The 23,738-nt window shown below is 47.8% G+C and overlaps 1 protein-coding gene across 3 annotated transcripts in view; it reads right to left on the bottom strand.

Annotated features, from left to right (window-relative positions):
• IRAK1 (interleukin 1 receptor associated kinase 1) overlaps window positions 1-23,738 on the bottom strand; it is a 956,043-nt gene that overhangs the window by 16,534 nt on the left and 915,771 nt on the right. For all 3 annotated transcript variants that reach the window (XM_069645435.1, XM_069645436.1, XM_069645437.1), the window contains exon 13: window positions 5,190-5,309. In XM_069645435.1, coding sequence (XP_069501536.1) covers window positions 5,190-5,309 — 120 coding nt within the window. The remainder of the gene's footprint in view (window positions 1-5,189; window positions 5,310-23,738) is intronic.

Here is a 23,738-nt window from a genome sequence, read left to right as displayed (position 1 = left end):
GTTATGGCGTGGTCCGACGCCACCTCGCCTTCTTGAATTATTTTCAGGGCCTCGGACCTCTTTTCGTCCGGTAGGAAGTCCAATATGGGGGCCAGCGTAAACCAGAGCTCCCAGTCGTAACGGGCCACGATCGCCAGGGCGTTGGCCGCTTTGATCGTCGTCACCGCCGACGAAATGACCAGTCGTCCCATGGCGTTCAACTTCCTACCCTCGCCGTCCGGAGGGGAATTCGACGTTGAGGCTCCTGACCCTGCCGCTTTCTTCTTCGCCGCCGCCGAGACGACCGAGTCTGGCGTTGGCTGGGTCCTGAGGCACAGGGGAGCGGTCTCGGGGACCCGGTACTTCTCGTACCGGTCTCGTTTGGCTGGTGCCGTGGAGGGGTTCTTGAGTACCGACAGGCCCTCCTCCCAGATGTCATCGATTAGAGGCACCGCGATGACAGTCTTCCTCTTGGCCTCCCGGCACTGATAGAGGAAACCTTCCTTTTTCTGCTCCTCCGGGCAGAGCTGGAACAATTCGGACGCCCTGGCGATCATGGCGTGGAATGAGCCAATCTCGTCGGGCGGAGAGGCCCGGGAGACGGGAGACCTGTTCCGTCGTCGTCGCCCTCAGAACCCGTCGTCGAGCCCATCGCACCGTCATCTCCCAACTCGTGGGAGGATGAGGAGGGAACTGTAGGCCTTACGGGGGCGAGTAGAGGAGAGGGTTGGGTCCTCCGTTGTTTGTTCTGAGGACTTCCCGATGGGCCAGGTTGCGGGTCCTCCGGCCTGGGCCGTGGTAATCTCGTCCTTATCTCAGAGCATAAGGACTGGATCGCAGACGAAATGGCCGCCGAGCTATCCTGAGGCCTAGGTTCCGGCTGCGCCGGAAGGGAAGGCTGCTCTTCCTCGCCATCGTCGTCCTCCTCGGTTATCTCCCGAGGATCTTCCTTACGGGATCGAACCTTCTCGAATTGGACTTTGAGATTCCTCACGGCCTCGGTCAGTTCCTCCTCCGAGGCTGACTCCGAGCTCGAGGAGGCTACTGTGCCCCCCCTCGCTTCTTCCATCATGGTGGCCATGACGATGGGCTGAAAAGAAGATTCCCTCCTTGGCGGCAGGGAAACTCTAATCCCGGAGGCAGTCTCCGTTGGCGGGGTCTCTGCCGGCTTGGCCAGAGTCGGCGCGATCGCCTCGATAGAGGCCTTTGCCTGCTGGGTAGGGGCCTTCACCACCTTAGGTGCGTCCCGGGCCTTCTCCTTAGGAGGAGGGGCGACGCCTCGCTCCCCCTCTCCCGAGATTGGACGGGGCTTCTCCCGAAGCTTACCCGGGGTCTCGGACTTCCTCTTCCCCAAACCGGAGCGCTGGCTCGCGGTTGACGGTGCCGGGGAAGGTGCGCCCTGTCTGGCGACCGAAGAGCCCGACCTTTCGGCGCTCCCGGAGCCAGCGGACTCGCAGTGCTTGGCCTGGTGTTGGGCCCCCGTCGCCGGGGCGCCCGCACAGGACTTAGAAGCCCGCTCGGACCCTTTCTTCTTCTTCTCACCCGTTGAGCCCTTCTCCAACCAGCTGGCGAGACGGGATCGACGGTCCCTCATGGTCCGCTCCGACAAGTTCTTGCAGAACAGGCAGTCCTTCTCTACATGAGTCTTGTCCCCATGAAGACAGTAGAGGTATCGCGAATGTTCGTCCTCTTTAAACACATTCTGCAGCCCGCATCCAGGGCAGCTGCAAAACAGCTTGGGTCCGGGTGACAAACTCACGTCCTGGGCCATCTCGAAGTAGGCCGCAAATCTTCTGGAATCCTCCAAAAGATTGATTCGACGAAATCTTCACCCTTGAGGGGCTTAGGAAAATCCTGCAACGGGTACCCGTTAACGGGAGTAGAAACGGTGGAGGTTGAGGCTCGATTAACCGAAAAAATTTGAAAATTCACCTGAAAAAGCGCGAAACACGCAGTAAAAGCTCGAGAGCTAAGCACGAGGACTCCCAACACTTGAACGTGCGGTAAAAATCTGAAGATGGCTGCCAGAGGCGGGGCTTAGGGAGATGGCAGGCTGTGGTCAGTATGACGCAGAGATCAGTGATTGGTTACTACTACGAAAGACAGATCAGAAACGAAACTGATAATGATTTTTCTTTACCGAGGATTCCCAGCCTGACGACGGGGAATGTTCATGAGCATGTGAATCCATGCCAGACCCCATGCTGGAGAACATAGGAAATTATGAACAGGTGTAATCCGACAAATGACTTGCGTTTTCTCAACCCCCCCAAGGACTTGCGCAGCGAGGTCAGATTCAGCAGTAGATTTCATACAGTCCTTCGTACGCCCCCCTTCCCCCTCCTAAAGGACGGAGGTCAAGCAGGAAGTTTGGAGACGGGGCAGTAGGTATACCATCAACCTCACCGTTGTTACAAGTAGGAATCATGATGAGATCGGAAACAAGTGAAGACTGTCCTGTTATTGGGGTAGTATCACTAAAACAAGCAGTTGGATTAAGGACGTCTGAACAGCAGACTGGTAGAGCAGAACTTACCGGAGACTGAGCAACAGGTATAGAATCGGGGGAATTAAAGATGTTTCTTGCCGCTGCAATTGCGGCCAGGATTTAAGCAATCCCTCATCAATGGACTTCCAAGTACGAGCAGAGGACTTCCTCCCTTCTGGCCCGACACGGACCAGCACAGACCGGCTTGGCTTTCCTTGCGCCTGGTTTGCGAATAAGTATTCCGTTAGACTACAGGCTTGCTGGGAAATGTGGTCTTTAAACGAAGCAACAAGCAGAAACTAAGATCAAAAGCACAACACACACAAGGCTGTCGCAGACTATCTTCAGTCAGAAGCTATAAATACACACTATAAATGTAGTGGAATCACGCTGCAGTGTTTCTGAGAACAATTATAATTTCAAATCAAGGTGAGATGAAGCACATACGTTTTCAAAATGCGGAGGACTAAAAAGATTCTAAATACCAAATCCAAATAAGGATTCTAAAATGAGCAGTACTGAAATAAGTATTTCTAAGAAGGAGCAATTCTAAAATAATAAATTCTACAAATATGCAGTTCTAAAAAACAATTTGAGCGAGCAGCGCAGTCTCTACAAACACACGTACTAATAATAAAGGATACAATGACCACATTGCTTCATATCTCTAGTTGGTACATATATGAGATAAGGGGAGCCTAAACAAATCTTCTTTGGGTTTTACAGCTGTGCTATAGAGACTTGAAGGGACACATTGAATGAAAATGCAAAAACTCACTTTCCCATTCCAAATGACACAATATTTTTACTTTTTAAAGGGACATCCCAGTAACAGCAGTGAATGCCAATTAACTACTCACAGTTGTGTCAGCAGTCCTCCACCAGCAATTACTCCAAATTTAAACTGCTCTGCTGACAAAGTCATTTAAAAAACATTTACGGATTCTGCGTTGCCCCGTTTCTTGCTGTGTACATGAAATGCAAAGCAAACCCAGACAAACAGGAAGAGAGCTTGTAAATGAGTCTGCAAGCACTAAAATGAGTCTGCAAGCACCAAAATTAGTCTGCAAGCACTGGTTGGGAACAGCTGATTGAGCACCTATGAATCCAACTGCTTTGTCCAACCCAAGAAACATCCTTGGGTGCCCGTTTCGATAGCCAACTGGTTACACCGTTTTGTTTATTGAGGATAGGTGTTGCTGTCGGATACAGCCACCAAATCATTCTTATGAGATTTTGTACTGGAAGACAGCCGAGTTGTTTGCAGTACTTCCTTAAAGCTGCGGAGCACCATGGCTGATCATTCTCCCATAAGAAGAGTTGCCTTCTTGAAAGGCATTCATGGCAATGAGTTGTCAGGCAAGTGCCTTGTGAAGCAATCTGGGAGCGAGAGCCATAGAAATGACATGAAGGAGACACTTTTCATTACAAAAGCTTTGGCGGGACGGGCTCGACCGTCAACTGCAACTTACCCTATATCTGTGCCACCACACGCACACCTTGTTTCTAGCTTTGTTTATTGTCACGTGTGTTAAGTTTGAAAACCTCACAAATCCCTGTTCACCTTTTGCAGGGTAATGACACCTCTCTGGAAAAGCCTCAATGGAGTTCAGTTTGAATGTACTTCACGAATTCTATTTCACCGTACTTCTCGAGTGTCGCTATAAAACACTAAATTAGAATGCTTGGAAACATTACTCCCCTAGCCCTAGTAAAACATAGAAGCCTGTGAACTTTATGAAAATCACCTCCGGTAAGTTAATGAGACGGATCAGCGGTTCTTTACGTTCATGTGTCGCCTGCAGATATTTGAGAGTAGCCTGCCGGTTGCGGGCTCCACTTCCGGTAAGATAGCTCACCTGGCAAATTCCTTTCCTGAGGAAGTGCTCGAAATCACCTGGGCTTCCCAAATGGCTACACACAGGGGCCCTTAGAAGCTTAAACCTGCCAAGCTACTCGCAATAGATGGCTTCTTTTTAGCGAAAATAGATACATGGGTGCGTAAGACTTTATTGCATAAGACTTGAATGCTGTGAATGTGATTTGTCATAGGTTTACTCAAGGCTACATTAAATGAAAAAAAGAATGCAAAACGATTAGAGGATGTGAACTCTTATATAAAAATTGCTAAATATTTCAGGCAATTGAATACCAACAGCATATACCACTACCCTCTCACTCAACCCCACCTGCATAGAGGTGGTTTGAAATAGGGACAAGTTGCCATAATAAGGCATGAGTGATACTGGAAGTGGGTGCACCCTTTGGCTCTCTAGATGTGTTGTACTACAACACCCATCCGCTCTAGTTCTCACAGTCAATGAGGCCTGGTGAGAGTTGTAGTCCAAAACATCTGGAGAACCACAGGTTGCAGACCCGTGAACCTCATCTCCATTTCAATCCACTAACGATGAAAGCTTTCACACACTTTGTTCCCTCTCTGCATTATCATATTTAAGCCATTTTTCACCCACTGCATCTGGCAGCATGCTCTAGCACTTGGATGCCAAGATTAGGCTTGAAGCTTTGGGTAGCCAGTGACATGATGATGCCACACCCAATGGACAAAGCCAAGAACAAATACAAAAAACAGTTTACAATGGGATGATTGCAGGTAGTTGAGGCCTGGCATTTCTCCCTCAGGTTCACTACTGATGAAAAGAAAGCAAATGTTCTGCAAGAAGGACTTCTATGGGCAGTAATGGCATCATGCAAGACTTACTTGGATTTGATCCAGAGTTCAGGAGCTCCATGCTGTTGATGTTTCCCTGCTCATAGAGTGCCAGCTTCTGAACGATCCTCTGTTTGGCCGGGTTTATGACAATGTCGCAAGGGGGGCCATCTAAGTGAAAAAGGAAATAACAGGTTCCATTGAAAGGGAGGGCCGAGTGCTGGAGAAAAAAAAGCAAAGTATACACTACAGATGTAGTTTTGATATTGACAACAGGTGATGTACATGTGGTTAAGTTGAAGCCGAGATATCCGATTCCAGACATTAATAGATGTGTTGGTTTATATAGCCATCACCCACCCTCCACACAAGTAACCACAGTTATGTACCGAAAGCCTCTGCAGATTAACCGCCACCCCCAAAACAGGAAACTGGTCATTACATAGAAAATGAAAAGGTACTATGCATTGTAAATCCACTATCCCAAGTCTACACATCCTCTTGAAACTATTTCAGGGAACAAAATCACCATGCACATTCCCCTGCCCCCATGACCCATTTCACAGCATCTACCCTAAATAGACCTTCATCAGGTTTATTAAAATAGAGGTTACATTATAAATGGGAACCTTAATTGGGGCTGAGCTGGAGAGAGAGTGGTTGTTGGGGTTATTTTATTGTTATGTTATTCAGAATGTATTCTACACCCATTGTGAAGGCATCATGCAGTAGACGCAGACAAAATAAAGTTTGGGCTGTAAAGTTTTATTTAACTCAAAAAAGTGGGTTGGAAAAAAGCCTAACATGCCCCATGCTAAGGTGGGATTTCCATACATAGAGGAAACTAACGATAGTCACTGTCAGGAAGTTCAAAGCAAATGTCTTTCTGTTTCCAAAACTTATACTTTCCCTCACATCAAATTGTATACAATGTGTAGGGATGTCAGCATCAAAATAAGTAGTGTCCAAATAAAAGTTCAGAGCCATCCCCAAGTTCAAAATAATTCATAATGCACAGGGGTTCCCTTCCTCAAGAGTTCAAGTCTTTCAGCTTTCCAAAACAACAATTCCTTGGGACACTTCCCAGCTCTTCTGATTTGGTTACCTTACACCAATTCACCTTTCACATGGTTACATTTCACCCCCAACGGCACTCCATGGCTTCGCTCAACCTCACTGATGCTTCTCTCGCAGACCGGGCTTTACACAACAGTTTCGCCTAGTCACGCCGGTTCCCTTTTTGCAGGCCACCACCATCTTCCTTCAGCTTCGCTTCCTGCTGCATCCTCCAGGGTTTCTCGAGTGCTCCACTTGCCACACCACCTTCCAGGAGAGATCTGCTCATGTCCAGCAGTCCGTAGACATGCCTCCACAGCGGACTCCATTTTCGCAATACTTCCCGCTTTTAAAGCTCCCGCCAGGTTGATTGGTCCAAAAAGAACTAGACCACTCACTGCTGAATCGGGAGTTCTTGACTGACAGAAGATTCATTGTGAAAGGGAAATGGGGGATACCTTGTCTCACCTAACGGTGCCTCATCCCCACTCCCCAAGTCTCCTCCACCCAGGTGATCCCCCCTCGCATATCCACCATCAGGATCAGGATCCAAGAGTGATGGCCTTTCCCTTGCCACCCGGGAGTAGTATGGTATTGGGGAAAGAAGGGCGGACACCCTCAAATTTCTCACACCATCACAACCATAGGCATCTTAAAACGTATGAGCTTGTCGTAGGAGTTGTGTTTTGCGACACTGTCAGGTCATCACACCTTTGTCTGTGGTTATGAAAAAAGAAGGGTTGGGAGGGTGGAGAAGAGGTGATAGGAAAGGGGTACACAAACAATTTGGTGGGTGGAAAAACACACGAGGCGATGAAGAGGGATCAGGTTTCAGTTAGCTGGGAGGTTTGTTAACTGCAATTAGTTATTGGTAAGTGTGAAAGTTTCAGAATTGTGCAGCCCTTTTTACACGCAAGACTTACCTGTGATACAGAATCTAGAACAGACGATCCCTGGTTGTAAGCATCGCAGAAGTCAATTTCAAGTTACTCCTTTCTCTGGCTTAATAATCAGGAATGGGCTAATGAACAGAATGGACTGCCTGACCTACACACCTCATTTAAAAGCATTTTTTTAGGGAAAGATGCTGCCTTATATTACATGTAGTGTAGTTAGCAATTGTTGTTTCTTTTAAAAAAAAAAAGTTATTTTTAGAAACAATCCATCGGTTCTCCTTACCCATAGTTGCATGTAAACAATCCATAGGACTGATGGCCCTGTAGTAATAACGGGGTAAGATCCCCAAAATCAAGTCTGAAATTAAGTAAAAGCAAAATTGTAGTAGTCTAAAAATACACTTGCTGAACTAGCTCACAATACACAAAGGATACAGATTTGAAAAAGGCTCAGCAGAGCCGAAACATGTTATCGTACATGGGCTTCGCATTCAGTGTGTGAATATGCAACACTATTAAACATACACACATCTTGATGCCGCAGAGTCCTGCATTCTTTTCTTTTTCACACTGTTTATGGTGACGGTTAGGCTTTTTTTACCGTCTGGATACAGTGACCCGCGACATCCCTGAACGTACTTTATGGTTTCAAAGATACTGCACTGCATTCAAAACCAAAATCGATATTAATCCAAGGGATTGAAAGGTGTCGCCCTTCAGAGCAACTCACATTAAAGCTACTTTTTTCAGTGGTGTTCAAGTTGGTATGCGATTTGTGAAATTACCTAAAAGCCACGTACAAAAAAATCCTGTCTGCAACAATATGGATGACATAATGGGTTGTACATCTCATAGTGTAACTTGTACATAGATCTACACACTCTGGGAATCTCCCAATGTCAAGTATATGAGTTTCTTCTGATGGGCATCCCTGGAAAACAGCAAAACATCACATGCCAGTAAGATTGTGGCGAAGATTAGCTTTGGAATGTATGCTATTGGTTAAGAACCATTAACCATGGAATGGCTCTATGACCTTGTAGTGATAAACAAAATTGCAACTTTGCCAATCAGGGCTTTAGATGACAGCATTAGCCGCTGAAAGCCAATAGTTTATTCAAAGTATGTGCCAAAAATGCTGACAGTAGTCTGTTGTAGCACTTCCATTATGCAGTAGTGAGCTACAAGGAATATGCAGGCCTAGTAGGAGTGATAGGTCACATTATGCATTGTTGATAGACAGGCAGGGCGAAGGCCCCAGCTCTGTAGCTAATAGACATTATTGGAGTGTTTGGAACATTATGGCACCTATATAGCGCTTAGCCAATCTTAAGCGCTATGAACACTAAGCTATGAGTGCATGCCTTTTAGAGCTTGCTCACATGGGGTTAATTCATCTTGGCTTCTCTTAGAATATTCTGCCTTTCTAACTGTAGCCCTGCACGGCTTCGTAAACTAATCTTCCTTTCTCTGGGAAGGCACTGATAAGACATTCCTGAGCTTTCGCGCAGATGGCTCCAAGCAGGGAGGGGCACAGAAAAGGAGCACAGTGGAAATTCACAGAGTTGGGTTTTTCCATGAGCAAGCCTATATTTCGCACAGGGAAAGTTCTGGAACTGTGCGTCATGGACTGATAAAAAGGCATGCCCACATGACTCAGGTGGGAGATCGATCTGTGGACTTGGTTCGAGCAAGATCAAGTGCCCGGAATTTGTAGCTCTGACGGTACCCTACAGCGCTGTCCTCTGAGCGGGGCTTGTTACAGCTAGCTTATGAGGGCCAGGGTCTCCCAGTGCTGATTGAAGGGGCGTAAGACTGTGTTTCTCTATGTTTCTCTATATTTTGCATTTCTCTAAGTTTTGTGCTTTGTAATCTTCTCTAACTTGAATCCCAAAATGTAAATGAAATTCACTGTTTAGAATAAATACTAAAACTTATTGAAGGTGTCATTTGTCACTAGCATGAGTTCACTGCTCGGCACAATAGAACCTGTATTTTGGGCTGAATTGGGTAATTATTGCTCCCAAGGGCTGGCCCCGAGGAAGATTTTTCCCATTTCAAGACATTTGGTGGCAGCTTGGGGATTTGTGCAGAGCAGTGCCTTGCTGTGAAATGACAAATTGTGTGAGAGAACACAGTGCAGAGTGAGGAGCAGGCTGTCGCATTTCCTTGGTGGTCTCACTGCAGCTCAGACTTCAAAAGACAGCAACGTTGTGTCGGCTTGCTGTGGCCGATAGCTTGTGTGGTTAAGACTCCCTTCAGTAAATCAGTCGTGACTGAGTTATTGCTTGGGAATGGAGCCAGGGAGCACATGGCGATAAACAAGCGGGAAATGGCTATGTTTAAAGCGCTCCGATGAATGGTCAAGAAAGATTTATGTTCAATTAGGAAATAATTTTATCATGTGGTTTCCCCAGTTTAAAGTTGTAATTTGAAATGCAAAGTGAGACGGAGTTCTCAACTCTATTCTGTCATGAGGGCAGGAAAAACAGTTGCGAGGATTTGACATGCAAATTGTGAATAGTAATTCAACCATTGACTCAGCCCCAGTGTGCTAGCGAGTGGGGGGCTGTAATGTACGGAGGTGAAGGTTCGCTTTTTTTAAATGTATGATTTTGAAGTGTTGACATTTCTGAAGATAACGTGGGAATGAGCCGCGTTTAGGAGAAAGAGTAACATCTGTGTTGAAAGCCTAAAGGGTTTGTTTTTCTTTTGGCAACTGTAAATTCCATGTGCTGGTGGTGTATTCTGTTTAAAGGAAACACACTAAAATGGCTACATTGCATTTTAGCTGTGCCATGCTTATAATGGGTGAGAGACTCACTTAAAAAAGAAAGTGAGTGAATGGTATTTGGATTTTCGATTTTTGTGTATTGATTTGGAATTGCAAAATCAGTTTGCAATGGGTGGGGGAAAAAAAAACAATTTATATTTTTCTAAATTGCCCCTAAATTGCCCCTGGAGTATTTTGACTGTTCCCACGCTATGCCATGGATTTGTACTGTTGCGTTATAAGTGATGTATGTTTTGGAAATAGTGACCTGTTGACTGTGGTACATGGTGAAAAATGTTGTTGACACATTAACAGCCCACAAGCAATATAGAGTGTGGGTTGCTCTTGCAGAGAAAAAAAACGTGCAGGGAGCTGCACTACACATGACATGTTTTAAATGCACTGAAATAAGTGGTTATATTCTGGCAATGGTACAACAGAATGAAAAATCTGTGTGTGATAAGACAGCACAAAGATTTAGTGGGTTGTGGGTTCTTTTGAAAGATCGCACATTGCATTGGAGTGAGCTTGTGAAGCCAAACTACAAGGTTACGAGGAAAAAGAAAAAAAAAATGTATGCCTTTTAAATGGGACATTGATCAGTTTCAAAACAGGCTAAAAGACGCTTTGACATTTTGCTAAATTACATGGAGTAAAATCTGATGACAAGAAAAAGTGCCTCTTTTGAAAATAAGAGTCTTGCTGTGTGTGCAGAGCTTGTGCCTTGAAGATAACTTGCACTGTCTTGGGCGAGGTCCGCGAAGAAAAAAAAACTGTTGGAGGAAGGCAGAAAACAGCAGAATACTGCGCTCCTGTTCAGTGAAATGGTGTTTACAGAAGCTGGCAGATATGGGAGCTTTTCTGAGTTGCTGAAAGCAGTGCAGGAAATAGTTAATCTGGATGAACTGTATGAAACGAGTGCCTTTCATTGGAGCCGCCACAGTTTAAGAGTTATAGGCAAAGAGATAAGTTTGCTGCGTGCTCATGGCGCTGCCATGTGCACATGAAAGATAAACAATGACATTCCTGCATTCCATCCCCTGTGAGAGACACCGTCAGTGTGAGCAAAAACTGAGGAGGGGGGTGCACAGACAGAATGCTGAAACAGAACTGAAGGCAATAATTACTGTGAGTGAGAAATTGAAAAAGAGCACAATCTACCGTACACATGCTGATGTACGCATGCTGACACTAGCATGCAATAACAGAGCTGATCAGAAGTAAAGAATTAGCCCAGTATCAACACTGGAAGGAAAACAAATGCTGCATGCAGAATGGCAGACGGGCACATCGCATCTGAACATTTGGGGAACCTGTGCATCTGTGAATGGGCTAAGAAAAGACAGCTGCCCATTTCAAGAGACATTGCCGTGCAAGCTGCATCCCCATGCGCCATGTGATGTGATGTGAAGTGAAGAGACATTGCCGTGCAAGCTGCATCCCAGTGCTCCATGTGATGTGAACTGAAGTAAAGCGCTGTGCACTGGAGAAGAAACCTCTAGGCGCTTTGAGAAGTGAAAATACACAGCTGGCAAAATGCAAGCTACATTGCCAGGGCTGGAGTAACTGACAAAGACATTATGGTGTTCAGATGGAAGCAAACTGACAAAGGTAGCCGTTTTGCAAGAGACAACATGCAGAGCGGGGCTTTGGAGTATAACATGAACACTGCACATTAGCCATGATCCAGAAGCCTCACGGCTTAGTGCAAGAATGAATGATTTGTTGAAGCAACAAAAGGAACTGATTCAGACTATCGCGCTCAAAGGGGTGGCTCAAGAAATCAGCAGACACCCTTTGGGAAAGTGGAAAACCAGAGGCTTGAAAGACACTAGCTGTATGAAGAAAAATAAACAAAGCTGCTTGTGCAACTGCAGGCGGTATTGGACTGAAAGACTTTACCTTTGAAAAATGGAGTGATGCCAGCAGGGCAACCATAATCAAGATCATGAAACACTGGAAGCAAGTTGGCGCCTGGCATTCGTGATCGCTCTGGTGACAAAGAAAAGCATTGATCCATTGAGAACTGCGACCTGGGTACTTATTATATGGCTTTTGTAAAAGCACAGATCAGTCTGAGGTACCATTGACCAACTAGGATCGCATTGCACAAATGAGTTTGTGACTAGGCAATTACACCCCGTATGGTTGAGTGTAAATAAGCCCCCAATAACATGCAGAAGGGTGACAAATAATTGTAGTAGCAATGATAAAGTGTGTAGTTACCTGATGAGACTTCTGAAGGTGGGGGTGGTGTTAAGGGAAGGGGTGGATAACGCTGATATTGAAGTTTTGATGACATCCTAACATGAAGAATAATGACATTGTACTTTTGATGAAATCCTAACATTTCTGTTTGTATTTTGCCTAGGCAAAAAACCAAGACAGTTGCGTGCCATGATTGGGGTAGATGTGTGCAATTTGCGGGTGACACTGATCAGTCAAGCAGACGCATTCTCAGAGAAAGCGAGTCACTGCGAGATGATATATGAACTTTGAACCTGTCCTGCACCGCACTCAATGCTGCTAACATGCATGACGTATGAGGACATTTGTTCTGCAATCTGCGAAAGGTGTTCAACAGAGTAATAACTTTTGCTGAACTGGCACGGTGCAGACTTGGCTAGTTATCAAATATTTGATGCTGCACATTCAAATGATTCAATTGCTGGAAATAACCTGGTTGATATGTTTTGCCTTTCTTGTTTAAAGGACTGTGGACAATGGGTTGTGGACTGTAACATCATGCACCACAAACAGCTGTGTGACACAGCACTTGAATGCTAACACATTGAAAAATGTTTTTTAAATGCACTTTTTCAGATGAATCTGAAAAAACAAAATGTTTTGCTCTTCCAACTGAATTGCTTTAACCAGAGATATTTTGCCTTTTCAAAAACTTCTACGTTGGACGTAGGCAGGAAAATGATTTATGAATTGTTGGGGCAGCAGGATTATGCAAGCAGGAGCGTAATATATTTTGAGATAAAATGAGTGCGCACATCAAAGTCAACTGTGCGTAGGTTAAGGTCCTTAATTGGAAGTAATGCTGCCAAGTGTGTGAGCTCTAATTTGAGATGGTAACCTTTGAAACACTGGATATTTTTACAGCCAGCCTTAAAGCGGGTAAATGAAACCATGACTGACTTGATGTTTGATTTTATGACACATAGTGTGACACGGTTTTTGTTAAACCAACCAGTTTCATGTTTTTGTGGGGACAGCTATCTCCAGCACACTAATGCAAAGAGTCACCTTTTGATTGTAGACATTTGGAATAATTCTTTGGAAAAGCGCTACAAATGAGTATCCACATGGAATTGCTAGCGTACTGGCCTGGCACATTGTCGGGCATCTTTTGTCACTGACTCATGACTGGTGTCTATGAAATCCTAGGCCCAAATGTTTCAGTGAATGGATACAACGATTTGTTTAATTTGTTTAATGTGATGTTTTTTCTGACCAAGAACTGCAGCGAGTGTTCTCGCCAAGATTTTATGGACTATAACTTGACTAAATGCATTTCACACAATGGTGTGATGAAACAGCCACTGCCGAATGGTAGTATGGTGTTTGTAGCTAAAACTAATATTGTATATGGTAGATATCCCACTTGAAGAAGGGTATTCTCCAAGTCACACAAGGTAGAAACTGTGAACATGTTAGATTTTCCAGTAGTAAGGCAACATTTAAATTGTAGGCTGGTAATGCACACCTCTGTTATTACATGATACACTTAGACATAGATTTATCACGAGGCAATGTTTCCTTAGTGCTACCAAGCTGCTACAAATGGGGTCCATTTCTATGCCCCATCACTAGAGTGCGCGTAGCTAGGGAGCTAGATTCATTAATTGCGGGAGCAGCGGGGAGTAACAGGAGCTTTATATGCTTTTGACATAGAAACTGTGCACAATAAGCTAGCCACTATGGATTCTGATGCCAGCTCTGCTATAAAACTTGTGGCCTAGTGGGGCCCATTGATACGCCCAACACTGCTACAAGTATTGGCAACCACTAGAGATGGCAGAATTTTAGGTATGAAGACATTTTTTCTGCCATAGGGCAGGTCAACAAGACTGCTAAATACACACGATGCATTGTATGGCAAACATTGTTAAATCAGCAGGTGTTGGCTTTTCACTGAGTGGGGCGACCATCCTCAACCCACTGGCACACAGAGCTACAGTTACCAGCAAACATATGGATCAAATCGCTTGCTTTTGATTGCATGAATAACATGCCATGCTTTAATGCAAATTAGTAGAATTGTTTTTATTTAGATAACCTGGTGCCCATGGGTTCACCTTGCTCATGAAATTAGATGGTTTTTGGTTGGGTTCCACATACATGGGGGGAAGTGTCTAATCACACAGCCCATAGTCACGTTTGAATGCCCTGGGATCAGGGGGAGGGTAGGCCCTTAGAGTGAAAGGCTACCAGGTTTAGAATTGGTAATCATACATAAATGCAATAGTGCATTGTAGATTAGACTACACCGGATTGCCTTGACATTCTAACTGCATGCTGCTTTTTAACTGACAATCAGGTATACAATAATTATTTAGATATTTTTGTGTAGGCCAGGTTTTGGCTAGAGTAAATGTCCATGTTCACTTTGTGTAGGTATTTTTGTGTAGGCCAGGTTTTGGCAAGGGTATATGTCACTGTTCACTTTGTGTACATTTTTGTTTAGGTAGTGTTTTTACTAACCTTGCATGCCACGCTGACTAACCGCTAGAAGATAGTTTGCTTAAACCTCTTGCAAAGCCCCAAGGTCTTTATCACTGCACTACATACTATGTTGATGGGTATTAGTCAGCATTGTCGCACACACTTTGAATAGGGGTGGAGTGTAGTGATGAACAAAATTGCAACTTTGCCAATCAGGGCTTTAGATGACAGCATTAGCCGCTGAAAGCCAATAGTTTATTCAAAGTATGTGCCAAAAATGCTGACAGTAGTCTGTTGTAGCACTTCCATTATGCAGTAGTGAGCTACAAGGAATATGCAGGCCTAGTAGGAGTGATAGGTCACATTATGCATTGTTGATAGACAGGCAGGGCGAAGGCCCCAGCTCTGTAGCTAATAGACATTGTTGGAGTGTTTGGAACATTATGGCACCTATATAGCGCTTAGATAGCCAATCTTAAGCGCTATGAACACTAAGCTATGAGTGCATGCCTTTTAGAGCTTGCTCACATGGGGTTAATTCATCTCGGCTTCTCTTAGAATATTCTGCCTTTCTAACTGTAGCCCTGCATGGCTTCGTAAACTAATCTTCCTTTCTCTGGGAAGGCACTGATAAGACATTCCTAGCTTTCGCGCAGATGGGCTCCAAGCAGGGAGGGGCACAGAAAAGGAGCACAGTGGAAATTGACAGAGTTGGGTTTTTCCATGAGCAAGCCTATATTTTGCACAGGGAAAGTTCTGGAACTGTGCGTCATGGACTGATAAAAATGCATGCCCACATGACTCGGGGGGAGATCGATCTGTGGACTTGGTTCGAGCAAGATCAAGTGCCCGGAATTTGTAGCTCTGACGGTACCCTACAGCGCTGTCCTCTGAGCGGGGCTTGTTACAGCTAGCTTATCAGGGCCACGGTCTCCCAGTGCTGATTGAAGGGGCGTAAGACTGTTTCTCTATGTTTCTCTATATTTTGCATTTCTCTAAGTTTTGTGCTTTGTAATCTTCTCTAACTTGAATCCCAAAATGTAAATGAAATTCACTGTTTAGAATAAATACTAAAACTTATTGAAGGTGTCATTTGTCACTAGCATGAGTTCACTGCTCGGCACAATAGAACCTGTATTTTGGGCTGAATTGGGTAATTATTGCTCCCAAGGGCTGGCCCCGAGGAAGATTTTTCCCATTTCAAGACAGACCTTCAATTAAAAAAACGTACTCATTTCCGCCATTATGACCTGCCAACAAGCTTCAGGTAGCCAATAGTGGTCCAGGTGCATTGAACTGCCTGGTGGCATATGGAAAGACTGGAAAATACCTTTGAAAGTCCTTGTTACCTGAGAAAAAAGATCAGCGAAATAGTTCAGTAAGTCTCAGATGTTTTTGGACAGACTGCACATCTTTAGGTGTTGGGGTTTGGACCAATTCATCTGGCGAGCAACTCATCTTCACTTCTCGTGAAGGCCCTTACATTGATTACTATTCTGCTTCTACAATTCCAGACAAAGACATTCTTATGATGGGGCCAGTGTCACTGAAGTGCTCATCAGTGGAAGGTAATAAAACCATCACATGGTGCCAACCTGAAACCTCCAGAGTCTGGTGCCATGATCAAGATCCCCAATTAGTGCCCATTCCATTTCTGGTCTTCTCTACAGAAAATCAAGAGTTTGTGGCTTGGACGTCTTGCTGTTCCCATCGCTCCCTTCGCATATCAAGAATGCCCTAGGGCTTTTGGTTATCGATAAACTCAAAGGGGCAGAAGCCAGTTCATGCCTGGGGTGTCTTTCTGATTGCAAATAAAGACCATGGAAACAACTCATCCTAGTTTTCCCCATCTTGATATACAAAATTCGTCAAGAGTTTGAGTAATTCATTCCACTAGACGGTTGGTCTGAGGCCTATTGTGTACCCGTGTACAAGGTCTTAATGTGTAGGTTTTATTTTATTTAGCTTATAAACAGACAACGATCATTGAGAATCTCAACAAAGTTGTGTCAGAAGTGGCTGACCGTGCACACGATTGTGATCAGTGCAGCTTGATGCCAGAGTTCGTTGCTAGGTCCTTTTGCTAGTGTTAAGACTGTTCTCCCCGACTGGGGGTGCCTCGTCCTCAGTTTTAGTTTTTTTGATGATGGCAAGGTAACGTGGCAGTGATTCCTGGTGAGGGGACAGGGGTGAGGGCTGTGCGGGTGGCACTCCTGCACAGCGTTATCAAGGCTTTATATACCAGCCTGTGGTAAGTGCAGTGGTTCCTTTGCGGAACGTGCATGCAGTTATATTTGCCTCTGCACTTTCTGCAACTTCTTACACTCCTTTTACATACGAACCACTGCATTTCTGCACGTGTTTTATCTGGCTGTAGAAAGCTGCGTGGGCGGTGACTGCAGGGCTGTTTGCCCCTTGAGCCATCCTTAGGCTCGTCTATTGAGTGTCAGTGGAGATACCAGGTCACTTTACTTGGCCTAGCTGGATCTTCTAGAGGGTGGCTATTGCTGGGCTGCTTGCCTTTTGAATAAGAGTGCGATGAACAAGTTACTTACCAACTGTAACGTTCTTTCAACTGGATGTTCCGCCCACGTATTCCTCATCTATGATATTCCTATCTCTCCAGCTTTGCTGCTTCGAAAAAAACAATTCTCGGCAGAGGGCGGTGTGCACGAGGTCATAGCGTCGATGTCCCTCGATGGTCTCCGTAGCGTGTCGACGTCACCAAGAGTATAAGTAGCTTGTGCCGTGCCAGTTGGCTACAGTTCTGTTTTTTCGTATAAACTATTAAACATTCAGTCGTGCCCGAGACTGTAAGCATTTCGTGAACGTAAAGTGTAAACCACGTAAATTGTACAGCAGGGAAGGATGGGAGGGGCGATGAGGAATACGTGGGAGAACGTGTTCTTCGAATGGATTGTGTCCTCCCACGTATTCCTCATCCATGATAGACTCCCATAGCAGAGGTAATTTAGGAGGTGGGAGAATTATTTAATTTTATCATGGATAGAATAAAGTACAGATTTTGCAAACAATCCCTCATGGGACACAGAAGCATCTAAGCAGTAATGCTTAACAAAAGTATGGATTGATGCCCATGTTGCAGCTGAACAGATAACTACAGGGACTCCCCTCTGAAGAGCTGCAGATGTTGCCATACCCCTTGTGGAATGGGCACAAAGCCCTTCTGGCGGGTCTTTCTCGGCTAACCTGTAACACTCCACAATAGCCAAAGTAATCCAGTGGGATATAGTTTGTTTTGTCACCACTAATCCCAAGTTAAGACCAGTATAACCCACAAAAAGTTGGACATCCTGGCGCAATTTTGACATTCTGGAGATATAAAAACTCAGATCCCTTTTTGGGTCCAGTCTGTGTAATCGCTCCTCTTTGCCCAAATGAGGAGGAGGGTAGAATGTTGGAAGTGTTATTCTTTGTGACAAGTGAAGTCAGAAACTACTTTCGGCAAGAAGGAAGGTTTAACTCCAAGTACCACCTTGTCTTTGTGAAAGGTAGTATACAGAGGTTTACATGAGAGCCCCTGTAACTCACTAACCCTGCAGGCTGATGTTAAAGCCACAAGAAGGGCAGTTTTAAGTGTTAAGAGCCTTAAAGGACAGGAATGTAGAGGCTCAAAAGGTATACAAGTCAGGAATTTCAACACAAGATTTAAATTCCAAGCAGGGACATGAAATGGTACTGTAGTGTACACGTTGGTGAGCCCCTTAAAAAATTGGAAAATCAATGGAATTTTGAAATAGGAAACCTCTTCCGAGGAGCGCTTAAAAATGTAAAACGTTGCCAGGAATCCCGTCATTGTTCCAACCTGGAGCCCCAGATTGGCCAAATGTAGCAGAAAATAAAGCACCACAGGAGTGCCACATTGAAAAGGGTCTACATTCCTATTCCTGCAACAGTTACTGAATTAATTCCAACGACACTGGTACAGGGATTTAGTTGCTGGCCTTCTGGCCAAAATCAAAATTTCCATTACATCGTCCGGGAGGTCCCAATCCTTATATCTCAACCTCTCAGAAACCATGCGTGAAGGTTGAGTGTCTAGACCTCTGGATGGAGAATCCGACCTTTCTCTTGAGAGAGAAGATCCTCTCTTTGTGGAAGACATATTGGAGGGCAGATGGACATGTCCAGAAGGTCCGGCTAGGTTTTCAACCTCCTGATTACGCAAGGAATCACAGGGACTAGAGGAAACACGCACAGAAGTGGAAACTCCCAGTCCACCACGAACGCATCTCCTAAAGCTCCTCGTGGAGGAAATTCCCTTGAGCAGTAAAGTTCGCACTTCCGGTTAGCACCAGTCGCGAACAGATCCATTTTTGGGGTTCCCCAAAGGGTGAAGATCTTTTGAAGGGCTTCCTGAGCTAGTTCCCATTCGTGGGAGACTCTGCTCTGCCTGCTCAGAGCATCCGCCGTTGTGTTCTGCTCTCCGGGTAGGTGAACAGCCGACAGAGAAATTCCTTCTTGTATTGCCCAGAAGGAACAAGTTACTTACCTGTAACTGTTGTTCTCCAGCATGGGTCTGGCATGGATTCACATGCTCATGAATATTCCCAGTCAGGCTGGGAATCCTCGGTAAAGAAAAAATCATTATCAGTTTCGTTTCTGATCTGTCTTTCGTAGTAGTAACCAATCACTGATCTCTGCGTCATACTGACCACAGCCAATGACTGCCCTCTACCTAAGCCCCGCCTCTGGCAGCCATCTTCAGATTTGGTAGCACGTGAAGTGGCAGTATGACCAAGTGAAGAGCCGCAGAGGGGTAGGCGGGAGGGTTCGCATGTGAATCCATGCCAGACCCATGCTGGAGAACAACAGTTACAGGTAAGTAACTTGTTCCTTCTCCGGCACTGGGTCTGGCATGGATTCACATGCTCATGAATATAAGATTAAATAGCAGTACACACATGCACAACCACGGGGGGTGGTAAAAGGCTCAACATTAAGCAATACAAAAAACTCAACATTAAGCATCTCTTACCTCCTCACCAGGCTCACCTTAAGCGAACAGGTTGCGCAGCACTGCTTGGCCGACCCTGGACTCCTCCCTGGAATCCCGATCGACGCAGTAGAATCTCGTGAAGGTGTGCGTCGACCTCCACGTAGCCGCCCTGCAGATGTCCAGCAGGGGCACACCAGATAAGAACGCTGTAGTAGCAGTGATCGCTCTGGTCGAATGGGCTCTCGGACGGCCTGGCAGCGGTCAGTTAGCCAACCGGTGACAGTGCATGATGCAGCCGAAGAGCCATCTGGAAATAGAAGACTTCGAGAGAGCCTTCCCTTGATTCACAGGTCCAAAGTTCACGAACAGCTGTGATGTCCTCCGGAAACTCTTCGTGCAGTCCACGTAGAACTTCAGTGCTCTAGCCACATCCAGCGAGTGCAAAGTCCTCTCGGCCGGCGACGAAGGAGACGGGAAGAAAACAGGTAACACCAAGGGCTCGTTAAGATGGAAGTTCGACGGCACCTTGGGCATAAAGGAGGGGTGCGTCCTAAGCACCACCCTCGAGGTATGGAAAGTCAAGTACGGTGCTTTGCAGGATAGGGCCTGGATCTCTCCCACTCGTCGTGCGTAGGTAATGGCCACCAGGAACGCAGTCTTCCACGACACAAACTTCATAGGTGCGGAGTGCATCGGCTCGAATGGGGGCCCCATGAGCCTGGTCAGCACCAGGTTAAGTTGCCACGCCGGGGCCTTCACCGGCGGGAACGACCGGAACAGTCCTTTCATAAACTCTTTTACCAGTCGATGGGACCACAGGGACGTCCGTCCTGTGGTTCTGGTATATCTGGAGAGTTGAGGACGCCCTGGCCTTTGCAAGAACCTCTCTGCAATCGGCCGGTATATCGTAGCCTCCAAACTCTAGCGCTGCAGGAGCCAAGCCTGCAGGTTCAGCGACGCCGGGTCGTGGTGGAAGATGGCGCCTCCTTCTCCGGAGAGAAGGTCCGCGTCCGCCGACAGCTTGATGGGAGGGGACGTTGACAAGTCCAGAATGTCCGGGAACCAGATCTGCCTCGGCCACGCCGGTGCGACGAGGATCATCCTGCACCGGGACCTCTTGAGCTGGCTGATGAGTCGAAGCAGCAACGGCAACGGAGGGAACGCATACAGGTATAGGCCGCCCCAGGGGAATGAGAACGCATTGCCCATGCTTCTCGGCTGGGGAAACCTGCTGGCGAACCTCTTGCACTTCGAGTTTGTCGCTGTTGCGAACAGGTCGATTTGGGGTTTGCCCCATCGTCGGAAGAGTTGATCCACCTGATCCAGGCGCAGTTCCCACTCGTGACACGCGCGCAGCTCCCTGCTGAGCGAGTCGGCGATGGTGTTGCTTTCTCCTGCCAGGTGGAAGGGAACCAGGAACATCCCCTGGGCGACCGCCCAGTGCCACAGATCCTGTGCCTCCTTGGATAGGGCTGGGGATCTGGTGCCTCCTTGCTTCCGTATGTAAAACATTGCCGTGGTGTTGTCCGTGAAGATCCGCACCACCTTGCCCTTGAGCGACGGGAGGAACGATTTGAGAGCCCAGAACACGGCTCGGAGTTCCAGGACGTTGATGTGCAGGAGCCTCTCCTCCGGGAGCCAGAGGCCTCTTGCGTGGAGATCTCCGGTGTGGGCGCCCCAACCTTCCAGGGAGGCGTCCGTCGTCACCGTCTCCTGGTACGCCGGCATCTGAAAGTCCTTGCCCGCCGTGAGGTGCGCTTGAACGCCCCACCACTGAATCGCCCGCCAGAACACCTCGTTGAGGGGGACCATGTCTTCGAAGGTGCCCGTCGCCTGTATCCAACGGGTGTCGAGAAATTCTTGAAGAGGGCGCATCCGTAGTCTGCAGAGGCGCACCAGGTAGATGCAAGAGGACATCATCCCCAGGAGGGACTTGATGGACCTCACCCTGGCCACGTCCGTGGCTAGCAGGCGCTGCACTTTGCCTAGAATGGTCTTCGTCTGTTCTTCCGACGGGGCCGCCAGGCGCCTCACTGTATCGAGCTTCGCTCCCAGAAACAGGGCCACCTGCGACGGCACCAGGTGGGACTTTGGGTAGTTTATGGCGAATCCCAGGTCTGTGAGTAGCTGGACGGTCCTAGCAGTGTGTTCGACGGCGAGTTCCCTCGTCCTTGAGCGGATGACCAGTCGTCCAGGTAGGGTGTAGACGTGAATCCCCTGTAGGCGCAGCCGCGCCACCACTGGTGCTAGGCACTTGGTAAAGACCCTGGGGGCCGACTTCAATCCGAACGGCAGTGCTCTGAATTGGTAGTGGCGTCCCTGGACGACGAACCTGAGGAACTTTCGGTGACTTGAGGATGGGAACGTGGAAGTATGCATCCTCCAGGTCCAACGACGATAGAAGTCGCCTTCCTCCAGCTGTCCCAGTACGTGCTGGAGGGTGACCATCCTGAACTTTTGTAATCTGATGTATTTGTTCAAACGACGAAGGTCCAGGATGGGGCGCAGGCCGCCCGTCTTCTTCCTGACGAGGAAGTACCTTGAGTACACCCCGGAGCCCCAGAGCCTCTTCGGGACAAGCTCGATGGCGCCTTTCCTGAGCATCGCCCGTACTTCCAACAGCAGTTGCGGGACGTGATTTTCCTTCCTGGCCACAGGTGGAACGTGAGGGCACTTCTTCAGGAATTCGATAGTGTCCCCTCTTGCCAGGGTATCCAGCACCCAACAGTCGGTGGAGATGGACTTCCACACGCCGACGAAATTCGTCAGCCAGCCTCCCACCGGGGTGCTTCGGTGGGGGCCCGAGACCACGGCCGGTTCAGTCCTGCTTGGAGGTGGTGGCCTTGCCGCCCTGGCCACCTTGCCTACGGCGGCGAGGCGCTCCCTGCTTGCCGCGACCCCTGTAGGCCTCCTGAGACGAGGAGCGTGCCGCCTGGCGGCAGGACGAGCCACCGCTGGATCCCTTGGAGGCACCCTGTCTGCCTCCGGAGCTCCGAAAGGGCCGTCGTTGCTGAAGGGCTCCTAGGGCGCGGGCCGTCTCCGTGTCCGTTTTTATGGCTTGGAGGGACTCGTCCACCGCCTTCCCGAACAAGTTGCTGCCGTCGAACGGCATGTCCAACACCCTGGTCTGGACGTCCTGACGGAAGTCGGTCGCCCGGAGCCAACCCCGTCGTCGTAGGCAAACACCGTTGCCCAGCTGGCGGAACCCGGTATCGGCAATATCGGTTGCCACCGTTATGGTGTGGTCTGACGCCACCTCGCCCTCTTGCAGTATTTCCAGGGCCTCGGACCTCTCGTCGTCCGGCAGGAAGTCCAATATGGGGGCCAGCTTAAACCAGAGCTCCCTGTCGTAATGGGCCACGATCGCCATGGCGTTGGCCGCTTTGATAGTCGTCGCCGCCGACGACGAAATGACCCGCCGCCCAATGGCGTCCAACTTCTTTCCCTCGCCGTCTGCCGGGGAATTCAACGTCGAGGCTCCTGACCCCGCCGCTTTCTTCTTCGCCGCTGCCGAGACGACAGAGTCTGGCGTTGGCTGGGCCCTGAGGCACAGGGGAGCGGTTTCGGGGACCCGGTACTTCTTCTCGTACCGGTCCCGTTTGGTTGGTGCCGTGGAGGGGTTTTTGAGAACCGACAGGCCCCCCTCCCAGATGTCATCGATTAGGGGCACCGCGATGACCGTCTTCCTCTTGGCCTCCCGGCGCTGATAGAGGAAACCTTCCTTTTTCTGCTCCTCCGGGCAGAGCTGGAACAATTCGGACGCCCTGGCGATCATGGCGTGGAATGAGCCAATCTCGTCGGGCGGCGAGGCCCGTGCGACGGGAGACCCGTTCCGTCGCCGTCGCCCTCAGAACCCGTCGTCGAGCCCAACGCACCGTCATCTCCCGACTCGTGGGAGAATGAGGAGGGAAGGAACAAGTTACTTGCCTGTAACTGTTGTTCTCCAGCATGGGTCTGGCATGGATTCACATGCTCATGAATATTCCCCGTCGTCAGGCTGGGAATCCTCGGTAAAGAAAAAACCAGTATCAGTTTTGTTTCTGATCTGTCTTTCGTAGTAGTAACCAATCACTGATCTCTGCGTCATACTGACCACAGCCAATGACTGCCCTCTACCCAAGCCCCGCCTCTGGCAGCCATCTTCAGATTTGGAAGCACGTGAAGTGGCAGTATGACCAAGTGAAGAGCCGCAGAGGGGTAGGCGGGAGGGTTCGCATGTGAATCCATGCCAGACCCATGCT

This window comes from Ambystoma mexicanum, chromosome 2p, assembly GCF_040938575.1.
Source record: "Ambystoma mexicanum isolate Mex_15411 chromosome 2p, UKY_AmexF1_1, whole genome shotgun sequence".
NCBI classification, from domain to species: Eukaryota; Metazoa; Chordata; class Amphibia; order Caudata; family Ambystomatidae; genus Ambystoma; species Ambystoma mexicanum.
Note: the sequence above shows the minus strand (reverse complement) of the source record. Positions and strands in the feature narration are given on the sequence as shown.